Source organism: Dendropsophus ebraccatus, chromosome 3 (assembly GCF_027789765.1).
Source record: "Dendropsophus ebraccatus isolate aDenEbr1 chromosome 3, aDenEbr1.pat, whole genome shotgun sequence".
Classification (NCBI taxonomy): domain Eukaryota; kingdom Metazoa; phylum Chordata; class Amphibia; order Anura; family Hylidae; genus Dendropsophus; species Dendropsophus ebraccatus.
The window spans coordinates 153,661,042-153,675,985 of NC_091456.1; the positions used below are offsets into that span (position 1 = coordinate 153,661,042).

The following is a 14,944-nucleotide window of genomic DNA, read 5'->3' on the forward strand; positions in this document are numbered from 1 at the left end:
CCTCTATGTGAAATTTTGAAAACTAAGGCAATTTTTGAATAAGGGTATAGTAAATGCTGGTATAGTAAATGCAGGGAGAGGGGCAGCAACTAGTCATGTGGGCGGGGAGCCGCTAATGGCTAGTCACGACTCTCTGCCTGTCAGCACGTAGTTGGGGGAATGAATGACGGGCAGAAAGACTCATTTGTGGCCTCTCCTCCCGTCAATAATCCTCTCACTGCGGGCTGACAAGCAGAGAGCCGTGACTAGTCACAGGGGGCTCCCCGCCCACATGACTAGATGCCTCTCCCTGCCTTGCGTGGCATAATAACATTTCCTTTTTTGCTTTGTACCCCTACTGCTGCAGCTGGTATGTTCCGCAAGCTGCACAGTAGATCTATACTCTGCTGCTGGGAACCATATCAGCACAATCGTGATGACTGGTTTCTTTTAAATTACATTACCACTTTAAGATGGTTGTACCCCTCTTTGACACCATCACAAAAAGTCTTACAAAGGTTTAGGTCCTCTGATAAAGAGCTCTTCTGTAGGTTTTCACATTTTTCTAAGCAAAGTATTCTTTTTGCTCACTACTTTTGATTCTTACATTTTTCTACTTTTTTTTGTCACGTAAAGTCAGAATTAGGCTAAGTTCACACGGCCATCTTTCATAACAACGGCCGTCATTGCGCAAATTTAATGTCAGTTATTTTTTAAATGTTTTGCACAATGAGGGCCGTTGTTATGCCAGACGGCCATCATTTTTACATGATTTGACCCTTACCCTTACAGTGATGCACAATGTATTTCTGCAGATTGGGACACATAATATATATAGTAACAGTCTTTTGGTTGTGGGGGATGAGTGGGAAAATAATAGGGTCATTCAATATGAGTCTTCACCACCCTGAACTATCTATTGAACACCATTCTGATTTGTCAGTAGGTTGGCACTGTACAGTACTATTGTACAGTATAATAGTACATTCAAGTAAGCTGAAAGCCTTCTTTCTACTAGGAGTAGAAGCTGAATGGGCAGAGATAAAAAAAAACAAAAAAAAAAAACTAGTTTCTACAGGAAAGTCACCCTTTTGTACATTAAATTCTACATGTATTGACTAGAGATGAGCAAACCTCGAGCATGCTCGAGTCGATCCGAACCCGAACTTTCGACACTTGATCAGCGGTGGCTGCTGAAGTTGGATAAAGCCCTAAGGCTATGTGGAAATCATGGATATAGTCATTGGCTGTATCCATGTTTTCCAGACAACCTTAGAGCTTTATCCAAGTTTAGCAGCCCCAGCTAATCAAATACCGAGCGTTCGGATCGACTCGAACCCTGTTCGCTCATCTCTAATATTGAATTTTGAAAATGTTCCCTGGTAAAGAAAAGATTTTCACAGTTTTCAGAGAAGTCAGGGTGGCTTAAAAATATAGGCCACTTACTCGCCTGATCTCCTGCAGCTACTGCCAGTCTGATGATGCCCAGGTCCTCACTATTCACCATTTCCCAGTGACTACCTATACACAGGAAGTATCCAGACAGCCAATCGCTGATTGCAGCAGTGCCCCGCACTTGCCCGTGATTGGCTAAACAGAATTTCCTGCCTGTCAAGAATTCACAAGGACAGAGTGTGCAGTGGGGACCCAGAAACCATAGGAAAACATCTGTGTCTTCCTTTTTTTTTTTTTTTTTTTTTAAACTTAAGCTACCCTCACTACTTTAAAAACATTTTTGTTCACCTGATAACCCCTTTAAGCTACTTATTTTTCATTTAAACCCCTTCAATGCATTGCAGTGTGAAAATATGCAAAACCCCAAAACAGTGTGTGCACTTCTGGTTATTATCCGTAATTGGAATAGCATTGACAAAATATAAAGCTTGAAAGTAAAATGGGCTTATAAGCTATTTACTTATGTAACGTGTCCTACAAACTATCTGTGATAATACCAAACAAGGAAAATTGTGCTTTGGTGAAGATCAATTAAAAAATGAGTAAAGCTCAGAAATTAAAGCAAAGATGAAAAGTCCCCGCATCAATTTAAAGATTATCATCTGATTCAACCCGACATCTATCATATCTACAGTACATTCTTATTACAAGCCAGTCATGTGCAAACAGCATTGCTAATTTCTATAAAATCACATTATCACATCATTTAGTCAAAATAGAATATCCCTGTAATAAAGGAATATATGCCATAAATAAAAGGAGGAGGTGGACAAATCCCAGGAGCCAAATAGCTACTGTTACCTAATATATTGGGATGTATATTGCTTGGCCCCTACCTAGTTATACTGGTAACTTGTCTGCCCCCATCGGATGATTGTTGGACATCTTTAGGCTATGTTCACACAACGTTTTTTTCTGGTCCATTTAAAATTACGTCCATCATTTTGAGTGCAATGAAGGCTATTGGTACATTATTCTAGTTATGGCAGACTAATTGGCCTTTGGATTTGTTTTTAATTGAAAAGTCCATGGAATTTAATAGTAAAAATGGTGAAAGGATGGTGAAAAAAGAAAGACTGTGTGAAAAAAAAAAATAACGTCCGCTGTTTGCAATAGACATCCGAAAATAATTGAATGAAAGCGTGGAGACAGCACTCAGGTGAAAAAATGTGTGGTTTATTCACATCCTACTTCCCGCAACGTTTCGGCTGACACTCAGCCTTTCTCAAGCGTGTCAGCCGAAACGTTGTGGGAAGTAGGATGTGAATAAACCACACATTTTTTTCACCTGAATGCTGTCTCCACGCTTTCATTGGATTTTGTCCGGATGGTTGGGATCCCGTTTGGTGAGACACCCTTCTATTTTTGACTATTTTGTGCCTAACCTGTGCTGTTCCAATACTAGTTGGATTTCATCCGAAAATAATTGACATGATAGTTATTTTGACGTCCGTGCAGACAACAGTCGTTATTTTATACATTGTGTGCAATGGATGTCTTTCATCCCATTGACTTCAATGTATCACATTAAAGTAAATCAAATCATGGCAATAATGGACGTCTTTTTAAATAGAAAAAGCGAAAGCCTTTTCTTCGTTTAGGACGTTGTGTGAGCATAGCCTTTATTTGTAGCTGTCATCTGTCAAATATATTCTACTATATTATTTTTTTTTTTATTAACATGTAATGTAATATGCTCTACCTAAAGAGATTGCCCATGACTAGAAAACAGGGTATGAGTTTATGGTTCAACAACAGGGCAATTGACATGAATGGGCTATGTCTGGTATTGCAGCTTGAGTTAAAGGTCCTTATATACTTTTATACAAAAGTCAACTGACTTTTGTAAGAAAGCCGCCATGTTTTTCTAAGCCTGGATCTTAAATAGTGCATGGCCACCTTTAGATTCAGTAGATATTTTAAGTAATCTTAGGTAATCTTTTTAATACCGAAGTTAGCACATGATTTTAAAAGATAGAAATACTGAATTTTCATGCAAATATGTCTACTATGCTTATACATGCCATATGCAAAACCACTAATGAATGGGCAACTTTCGTGAAATGCCAAATATTTTAGAGAAGTGTGAGGCATCCTGGGAAAATCATGACACCAAACTGTAGATGTGAAGCAATGTTGTTTATAATTTGAAAAAAAAAAAAAAAAAAAGTGAAGTTGCCGATAGCAACAAGTCAGATTATTAACAGAGTAAGTTTTCTTTTTTATCAGATATCGGATCAACCAGATATTTTTAAGGTGATCGGCCCGGAAATGGCAAATAATTTTGCGCAAAACAAAAAGGAGAGTATTACTGATTTCTACAATGTAAGTCGTTTTTATGCTGTTATAAAAAAAAAAAATATTATAATAAGAATATGAAGAATTAGGAGATTCAGCTGAATCCTATTGCTACGCTCTCACATGGTTTTAAATATACCTGTATTAGTAGTATATCATTTATATATACCACAGAGGATAGGGGAAGTGGAGAAAATGTTCATATTCAACTCTTAGGGTTATTTAAAAAAAAAAAAAAAGTGTGAACATGTCATAAGGACATGTCAAAAATTTTGATCAGTCGAGGTCTGGGTGCTGAGACAGGAGGTGAAGGGCTCAGCTGAGTGCTTCTCTTATTCTAGCAATCAATAGACATTTTAGCACCCAGACTCTGACAGATCAAAACTTTTGATATGTGTCTAAAATGCGTCAAAAGTTTTTTTAAATAACAGTTAGAAGGAGAATTCTAAAAGAATATAAATGTCTGCTTGGATAATTTTATAACTTCTGTCATTTGTTATGTTTCTAAAGTCCATAAATTAATAATTAAGACAAACACGGAATCATATAATGAAGCCTGAGAAATTAAATCTAGAAGTTTCATTCTTACTAAAGTCATTCTTGGTCCTCAACGGTTCATAGGAGATAGTCATTAAACACCTAAAAAATAAGATACAATGGTGGAGAATCCCTTTCACTGAGCTTTTAAATAATATTAATTTGGATTTTTTTAAATTATTTTTTTTTCCCTAAATGTAGACACTGAACAAGTAGGCAGCGCTGAGAGCTCAGTACCTACAATTTGATAATGCGAATGTGGCGATGGTTTGTAAAGATCTTGTTAAGAAGCAGTTTTATGTTTTTCCATACATGCACTGACTTACTAGATCTATGTTTTATATCTGTTCTGGAACAGTTGTGTTTATAGGAAAAACAAATCTATAAAGCCAATCCTTTAGTAAATATGCATTTATGTGGAACAATATGGACACAAACCCATTGCTCCTCTTTAATATTTAAATAAACACTTAAAATGTGATAAAACTCAATTCAAAATAGAATAGTATCATAAACATAACTGATATATATAGATATATACTTCAGCAGCATAGCTTTGCAATACTTAATGTACATTAGATTAAAAAAAAAAAAAAATTAAAGAACACAAATATACGAAATCACTGAAATCTTTGGTACCAAAATTAAGGGCACCTATGTTTGGTAACAAAACGTTCTGAAATCACACAAAACTTAGAAATGTATTTGCTGCTCTACAGTAATACCAAGGCCGATCTGAGGATCAGACAGCACTAATGACTTTAGAACGGCTTCAAGCTCATTCCAGTACATTCCTTCTGTATTTCATAGAAGCCTCTTAACACTGAAATGTACAATTAAAACTAGAATCCTCTGTAAGGTGGACGGGTCACCAGCACTGGATGCAGAATTCTGTGGGCGAGTAATAGACTAAACATGGCTGCTGTCACAAGTCCCCTAATATGTTAGCGAATTAGCGGCCCACAAAATGTCTCCAATGCAATCTACTACGCTTGAAGATCCACTGTTGTATTGTCAGATGTTGTGGAGGTTATAACTAACTAATCTACCATTGTTTCATCTTATTCCCTTCTTCAAATCCTGCCCTTATCTGATCAGTCGTCCGCCATTTTATTCCGAATTACATGTTCTACGCATGGCAGAGTCACTCATATGTTACGTATCCACCTCTACGATCATGCTAGAGTTTACATCAAGTGACTGTCTGTCTTTCCCTTTCCGACATTCTTTTTGTTTCTACTTTACAAAAATGTTTAGAAAAATTACAAATTTATAATACAAGGGCAATCAAAATGATGGACCTAACAGCATTAAATGAACCTACATGAATACTGATTGAGAGGTGAATGTAAACTAGGTGCCTTAAGTTTCTTTAAATATAATGTTCTATCACTTGCACTTTCATCTCGTAACGACAGACGGCCTTCATCCTTCCAGTTCAAGTGATTGTATTTTCAGGTCTTGTAAACACTAGTAAAACATTCGAGTTTTCAACTCAGTGGCACTTACTCCGAACCAAGCATCTTCCCAAAATACTGGTTAATAGCACCTTGCAACTGGAACCCATCTGTGAGCTGGTTTTCTAAAATGTCACACCATTCTCTTCCATTTAAAAAGAGCACAGCTCTAAACATATCCCAAAAATATCTCGACGGAGATGCTTAACCGATTGCATTTTAGTAAACTTTATTGCTGTTCACATTTTCCGGTAGTGAGTTTTAACGCCCCTTTGTTATGCAATAAGTTCAGTGTCTTGAATTCCAGAGGCATCCTGTGTGGCCCGGCACTAGAGAAATATTTGTATTTCAGCTCATCGTAATAATGATATTTTACTAGGTTTCCATAAACGTCCTTGGGGAAAGGCCAAAATCCATAAAGGTGAATTTCATCACAAAACCGAGTCGCCAGTGTGTACATCAGAAGGCCAGTGCTGGGTCTCTTGATTTGAACCTTGTTTGTTAACCAGTATCTGGAAAGAAGAACAAAGAGCAGATATTGAATACAGACAATTGACTACAAGACCAGTCTATGCAGACATTCATGTTACTGTGTAGCTGCCTCCAGAGACCCCACAATTCCCTGATCTACGGTACTAGCAGACACAGTTTTTCACTTAGGATCAAACAAATACAAAACACATACAAGCAAAGTATTTGCAAATAAATTCAACATCCTACGTACATTTACACTGTGCAATATTGGGATTTTATTGTATGAAAGTGGAGCTTCCTATTATAGGGTAAAAAGAAGAAATATGGTACAGAATATTTGTGCCACCTATTCCGATACATTACTCCAAGCTGGACACTTTGGGTTTTATAGGAATAAAATAATCATCTCACTAAAAAGAGGAAATAAAACCTCTCAAAGTTTACAGTTTACACTAGGTCTACCTTGTTCTTTCTCTAAGCCGAAGCTCCATATAGTCCCAGAGCTGCAATTTCTAAAGGAAGCATAATTACCATTGTATGCAATATCATACATAGTAATAGCAAGATGCAAGCTGCGTAATGTGTTCCAAGAAGTTGTGTCAGCTAGCGTACATTATTAACAGAGACATATGAGAGTTTAAAGATCATCACTTCCTGAGTCTATGAGAATTTAAATGCATTGCTATACATCTTATACATGTTTAATCTACAGATAGTTCCTTAAGTCCCTCTCCACACACTCTCTTGGACCCCCCTTCTTGTCTGCTATGGCTCCCAAATGTCTACCAGGCTACAGTAACACTGTTCCCATAGTGATGTAATGTTTTAAAGCTGCCACGAAACATTAAGCCACTATGAATTAAGTAGGTTGATAGAAGAGCCTGGCACTCACCAGAGAAGTTATGCCTATTTATTCAGGTGCAGCATGCATCACAGGGACAGTAAGGATGTGTTTTGGCCAAGCATGGCCTTCATTAGCTTGTCTGGTGAAGGCCATGCTTGGCCAAAACACGTCCTTACTGTCCGTGATGCATGCTGCACCTGAATAAATAGGCATAACTTCTCTGGTGAGTGCCGGGCTCTTCTATCTACCTTCTACTGGATCTTTCCACGACATGCACTATCCACGTTTGGAGTGCTGTCCATTCTACCAATACTAGTATGTATAAAGAGTCACTGAAAACTAAAAATGTTGGGTTCCAGACAAACCTTTAAAGCGACTCTGTATCCACAATCTGACCCCCCCAAACCACCTTCGGATAGCTGCTTTTAATCCAAGATCTGTCCTGCGGTCCGTTTGGCTGGTGATGCAGTTATTGTCCAAAAAACAACTTTTAAACTTACAACCCCGTGCCCTATGGGAGTATCTGTGCCCTAACTTTGCACCACCCCTCTGTCCCTCCTCATCATTAGGAATGCCACTGGAACATTTACTCCATGCTGAACATTGCACAGGTCCTTAACGATCCAGCCCATGTGCCGCGCTGCCACAGGTGGGGAATAGGAGGCAATCTGCCTGGAGTATTCCTAATGATGAAGAGGGTGGGGAGGAGGGACAGAGAGGTTGTGCCAGCCTAATGCATACACAGTTTAAGCCACGGCCGTTGGGCACAGGGCTGCAAGTTTAAAAGTAAATTTTTAGCACAATAAGTGCATCACCTGCCGAATGGACCGCAGGACAGATCTTGGATTAAAAGCAGCTATCTGAAGGTACAAGCGGTTTTAGGGGGTCAGATTGTCGGTACAGAGTCGCTTTAAAAGTGGCATAGTGCATGCTAATAGGAAGGAGCAGGAGGGAAACTGGAGAGTTATGGGGTCCAAAAAGTAGTTTTCAGTGCTAAAATGCATAGTTATTGTCACTGCAGGAAATCTAGGTAGGCTTTTTGCCCAAAGCCTAAACTCAGTTGCCTTTTAAAAAACCAAGGCCTCTAGGATTAGCGACCATTGGCTGTCGGAGAGTGACACACATACACATAGGTTACGTATATAGAACCTTGCAGCTCAAACTGAGAAAAACTAGTTTAAAAGTGTTATTTCACAGTCAACCAATTAAAATCAAATGCTAGTATATCAAAAACAGAAACAATGGGGGTGATTTATTAAACATGGTAAAAAGTGAAACATAGCTCAGTAGCCCCTAGCAACCAATCAGATTGCTTTTCATTCCTCACAGACCCTTTGGAAAATGAATGGTGGAATCTGATTGGTTGCTAGGGGCTACTGAGCCAGTTTCACTTTACACCATGTTTGATAAATCTCCCTCACTGATCTTATGTAGATTGTAAAAATGCAATGGGCGGAAACAAAGCTTGCGGTGGCTGATGATAGAGTTTTTAGTGTTGTAACCTAGTTGTAGCCATCAAAACTTGCACAATCCTTCCTCATTTTCTAACCATAAAATTTCCATTTATATTTTGTAAAAACTTGCTTATGAAAAGCCTTTTCACGTATAATATATACATATATGCCATGAAAAGTATAGGTTCTTTATGTTTTAGAAAAAACATGAACACCTTTCGACACTGAAGTCACTATCACATACATAAAAGAACATCTTCTGAGGTCTCCTTTCTCTAGGATTACTGACACAGATACAGTACAGTGTTTCTGCCCATAGGATGCCATAATTGCTTTCAGATTATACAGAGCACTGATCAGCCCTGGCTGGCCCTTTCTATAGAACACTCCATCCGCACTCTGCAGTGACACCACTCCAGCACTTGTCACTGCAAAGTGCTGCCACATTATTCATTAGAAGGAGCGGGCTGGCTGAGGCAGATTGGTGCCTTGAGGGTGGTAGTCCTTCCTCTGGTACACCAGATCACCCAATTAGCATATGGATCAAAGTACACGAAACTCTGCTGAAGATGGAGGTAAGAAATGTACCTTCATCCTCAGCGACCCGTGCACTATTGGGACATAGCATGTTAGATGCTTTTAATCTGCTGGTAGTTTCCCTTTAAGGCCCTATTACATGGAGCAATTATCTGACAAATCAAGCAGATATTTCCCTGTGGAATAGAAAGAATAATCTGCCTCCATGTAATAAGAGATGTATGGCCGATGGGCGAAGCAAAGATCACTTAGCCATGTACAGACCTTGTAAGCGACTGCCGATCTAGCTGATTGGTGTCTGCTTACAACATGCCTTGTGTTGTAAAACAGCCTGTATTGTTCTGGACCTCTCCCAGGCCTTCATGGGTGTTTTACAGCCATCCTCTGACTAGCTATATGTCTATATTGTAAGAGATAGTCCTTGACACAGTACTCTGAGGCCTGCTTCCCAAAAAGAGGAGCTGTCCTGGTGGAGTATATTAGGAATGGAGCCACTGTAATAATTTGGGGACCCAGGTAAAACTTAGTTTATAAATTCTGACCATAAGATTTCTTTTCTGCAACGAAGACTAGGTCAGCAATGTGCTGACAGAAACAGCAATAACTCGAAGCGAAGCTTTTTCCTACATCTCACTATTGTGCAGTCTTTTTCATATTCAGCAATACATCTACAAAGCACGAGAGCAGCAGATCCTCTGTACACCAAACCAGCAGGAGAGCATCATGGAGATGTGAGGTCATACAGCCTCCGAGAAACCAACTGAATATGACTACATTATAATTTATTATGGAATATGATATTAGTACATTTGATAAAGCATTTACAAATAATAATGCAGATAGGAAATTCATTATTAATTGCAGATCTATACCAGCGCTGCGGAATCAGCGCTATACAAATAAATATTATTAAATAATAGAGATGAGCAAACCTTGAGCATGCTCGAGTCCATCTGAACCCGAACGTTCGGCATTTGATTAGCGTTGGCTGCTGAAGTTGGATAAAGCCCTAAGGCTATGTGGAAAACATGGATATCATCATTGGCTGTATCCATGTTTTCCAGACAACCTTAGAGCTTTATCCAACTTCAGCAGCCCCAGCTAATCAAATGCCGAACGTTCGGGTTCGGATGGACTCGAACCTGAACCCGGTTCGCTCATCTCTATTAAATAATAAATTTATAGATAGACATGAACCACTTTAATTTAGCATATGAAAAAGGTCATAAAAGGGAGTTTTGGCATTTTTAAAAGCCCAGGTATACATGTATATCGCTAAGTCAATCCTCTGCCACTTCCTGACTGTTAATTTTTGATATGAGTTTGATGGCTATGGCATACCGTGCCATGTGCAGCATCGGGCTGTCACACCTACAGCTTGATCACGGAAAACACAGGAAATCACAGGAATCACAGAGAGCTGGGATCACACACTATGGGAAGCATGCAGAGGCTCCAACAGGGAACGTCAGGACAGGTGCTTATTTATAGGGTAGGTGATTGGTGCAACATCCAATTAGGGACTTACTGTCCCTTTAAATCTGTGACAGCTGGCGCACGCACCCTAGGTGACGTGGAGCAGAGAGGGCCAAAGCAGCAGTGCCGGCCCCTGCATGTGGGCTCCGGTGTCTGCAATAGGCAGCTGGGGGGAAGAGAACGGGTGTGGCAGCGGCCCGGAGCACGGGATGCCGCTGCAGCCCTGACACATATCTATGCTGACAGTTTTCTTTTATCGTTGCTGGCCGCACATAACCCTGTTTACACAGGACGATATGTGGCCAGTAACAAAATATTTAAAAGCCTGCTCTAAAGACACGATCAGCAGAAGATCAGGCGTTTTTCCTGACCTTGGCTGATTGGTGTTACTTTTACATGGGCCGCTTATCGGCCGCAGGAGCGTTTCTAGCAACACTCTTTGCCGATAATTGGCCCGTGTAAAAGGCCCCTTACCGTTCGATCCTTGTTATAAAAAATTTGTATGTTGGGATAGCATAACTTAATAGAAAAAAATAAATATGTACATACAGAAGAAAAAAACACAACAACAAAAAGTGCACATTTCTATGTCTAAACGCACAATCATTTTTTAAATGAGGGCATTTTGCATGGGTATCAGGTGCTAAGGAATTAATAGGTTCCTTAGGTACATTACCCAGAACATAATCATCCCCTGGCAACACTTCACATCTCTTCCACCCTTGTCTTATCTGCTTTTGCACCTTTACTAAAAACTTTCTGTACATGTATGATTATCATTTATATACAGAGACTGTGACTAAATCTAAGGGAAGGACATACTGTACAATAAAATTGAATGAGGGTGTTTTTTGTAGGGGCTTAAATCGATAAGATATGTTATACAATGTACACATTTGACATTGCTTTGCGTATTATTTTTTATGAGTAAATAGTAATACACAAGATAGCAAAAATACAGCAAAATACAGCAAAAATTTGGACATACTCAAATTTCTTCTGTTTCTAAAGATTTTTCCATATAAAAAAGGCCAACAAAACAAGACACACCGGTCATAGAACAGTTAATGGACATGTAGCAGGAAAAAAAAAAGTTAAAATGCCTGCGATCATTAAGCCACAATGAGAATATTAACAGAAGTGATGAACTGGAACAATTTCACACAATCCCTCGATATGGAGTTAATGCGGTTATCTGTGCTAACACATACACTTTTAGCAGAACATAAACGAAGATAGTTTCTTCTAGATCATCTTAAGAATTTCATTTACTTGCTGCCTAGAGAAAAATTCTTGACTTTTTCTAACATCCCTATCTTGAAAGCTTATTTAATGAAATGCCCTGAGAAAATGATACGTTTGTCTACTAAAAGGTGTAATAACCGACAAAAGGCATCTTTTGTACCCCAGAGTCTTTTCTTCCAGTTGTATGGTTACAAAAAAAAAGTGAAATTTAAGCTACATAGCTGAAGTGGGAAGAAAACAGACAACTGTAAATCCAGGAATAATCCACAGCGCAATACACAAAATTGAAAACATTAGCCACTTTAGAAGATGAGATAGCAGATAGTAGCATCAGGAAGCTCATCCTTTCACCCAGGGTATCGTTATATGTGATATTTGGACAAAGTTATCTCCGTTTTCCAGCTGCCAATAATTTTCAGGCAACACATGAAAAAAAATACCAAGGTTTATAAAACTCAGATTGGCTTTTATATACCTTTTCTAAACCTTACAGCCATACTCTCTCAACCTCTTGCCATAGTCCACATTTCTCGCATCTGTCCCAAGACAACCTAAATGTTAGTGTGTGCATTTATCCTAGCAGACTGCAGTGTCCTCCTTGGTCTACCAATAAAACGGACTAACAACTCCATCTACCATTGAAGCAACTGTGCACCTGTCAATTTCCTATTTCATAGACCTAAGCTATGTTCCTACGATAAGAAAATGACGTCCAGCTATTGACAATGACGGTCACAAATCATGATCATGAACATTAGTTGCAGCCGTCATTATTAGAGATGAGCGAACCTCGAGCATGCTCGAGTCCATCCAAACCCGAACGTTCGGCATTTGATTAGCGGTGGCTGCAGAACTTGGATAAAGCCCTAAGGCTATGTGAAAATCATGGATATAGTCATTGGCTGTATCCATGTTTTCCAGACAGTCTTAGAGCTTTATCCAAGTTCAGCAGCCCCCGCTAATCAAATACCGAACGTTCAGGTTCGGATCGACTCGAACCCGAACCCGGTTCGCTCATCTCTAGTCATTATCAATAGATGGAGGTCATTTTCCCAATGTGGGAACATAGCCGTAAGGCCCTATTCCACTGAATGATTATCGACCGATACGGCTGATAATCGTCCCTTGGAATAGAAGGCAACGATCAGCCGACATAGTCTGCCTTTCAAACATATTGAAAAACAAACAACTGATATAGCAGAGATCTGCTGCAGTCACTTTGTTGAATAGGAGTGGTGGCAGCAGACCGCCACTATCCTCTATGGGCTGCCCAGACAATCTAGCGATATGCAGCCTCTATATTCAAATAAATATGGGTGTTTGAGTATCTGTACTCTCTTTTGGGACATGTTTCAATGACATATCAATCAATGTGAAAGTTGTACACAAAATTAATATTAACATAAACACCCTTTAATGTCATCCGCCAGAGATGAGTGAATCTCGAGTACAATTGGATTTTTTTTTAAAGCTAAACCATTGGATGAAGAATTTGGATGCAAACCTAGAGAGTCCTGAAACCATGCCTATGGCTGTATCCATAATTCCCAGGCAGCCTTAGAGCTGCATCTAACTTCTCTAGCCAATGGTAATCAAATGCTAATTTGTTACACCATGGGTTGGACCACTGGAGGTAGACATTGGCCTCAAATTTTAGGATTTAATTATTCTACCTAAAACTTTAGACAACACATCATAATATCGCAATGAGATGACTTTGAATTCATAAAAATGCAATCTTAAAAACTTATTGTATTCTTTGAAGTAGGAAAAAAAAAAGTTATGAAAAGGCAGACTAAAAGTGAAAGAAAGCAAGCTGAGAAGGCTGTAATATAGCCACAGGTGGCCACAAGTCTGAAGTTTTCATCTATAAAGTCCAGGTTACCTGCAGCAGTAGTAGGGGGTGGCACTCAACATTTAGTGCTCACTTCCTATGCTATAAATAGAACCCATAACATTTACCCATAATATTAAAACCATTGACAAGGTGACATGAATAACAGTGATCTTCTCCTGACAAAGGCTCCAGTCAGAATGAAACCTATATATATCAGCAAGAGAAAAGTAAGTTTCTAAAGTTGATGCGATAGAGGCAAGAAAAATGGATATCAATTTATAAAGAAAACAAAACAAAAAAAAAAACCTAAAAAAAAAATATATATAGCTTTTTTAAAGATTTTTTTTCATAAATTTAAAGTATACACAAGACTAGATTGAATGTGATGAGAGTTGGTATAACTGAGGCAGAAGATGCAGTTCAGGAGGGAGACCTCTGGTGGGGTGTTTCTACCCATTGGGAAGCAGCCAAAGACCTACATAACACTAGATTTCCATTTCTAGGGAAATACATAGTGCTTGAAAAGAGCGCCCCTTTAACAGGGACTTCCTTTTAAGAAAAACTTTAACCCTGGGAACCGTCCCCTTAAGAGCGACTTGGGCTCGGTCCCTTTAAGAGCGACATGGGTCCCGTCCTTTTAAGGCTGCATTCACACGTTCCGGGAAGTTGTCCGTGCTCACGGATCCGTGCGCACGGACAATTGTACAGCCCATTGCTTTCTATGGGGCTATTCAGATGTTCTGTGATTTCACAGATCCGTGATCCGTTCCGTTGAAAAATAGGACATGTCATTACTCGGAACGGATGCACGGAAAGGATTCCCCATAGAAATCAATAAGATCCGTGTTTTTCACGGATGTGACATCCGTGAAAAACACGGATGTGATGTAATCAATGTCATTTAAAATGCTGTAAGACAGATCCGTGAAAAAAACGGACACTGATACAAAACGGATGCAAAACGGACTGTTTTGCTGCACGGATCACGGAGTCAGCTGCCGGACCACAATCACGGACCGGGAAAAACACTGAACGTGTGAATGCAGCCTAAGAGTGACTTGGGTCCCGTCCCTTTAAGAGTGACTTGGGTCCCGTGTCTTCAAGAGCGACTTAGGTACTGTCTCTGAAACGCAGTTTGAATGGAGTGAAGAGGTACAGTACTTCCTGAAGAGAGCAGTGCCCAGGTGGGCTGTGACTGTCCAGGAGGGCCCTTGGTGTGTTAATAGAAGGAAAGAAGTCTCAATGTAGATGTTTATAATGAAAAGTGGAAGAAGAGAGGAAATACAACATATATTTAAACCTAAGTACATACTGTTCTTGTAGGTCTGAATGGGCCTCGAGGGCTCGAGGA

At 39.4% G+C, this 14,944-nt stretch overlaps 1 protein-coding gene across 1 annotated transcript in view; it reads right to left on the reverse strand.

The window, feature by feature from the left end:
• Positions 1–2,778: 2,778 nt before the first annotated feature.
• ST8SIA4 (ST8 alpha-N-acetyl-neuraminide alpha-2,8-sialyltransferase 4) overlaps positions 2,779–14,944 on the reverse strand; it is a 104,837-nt gene continuing 92,671 nt past the window's right edge. The window contains exon 5 of the mRNA XM_069964671.1: positions 2,779–6,238. Within this exon, the coding sequence (XP_069820772.1) occupies positions 5,956–6,238 (283 nt within the window). The 3' untranslated portion in view covers positions 2,779–5,955. The remainder of the gene's footprint in view (positions 6,239–14,944) is intronic.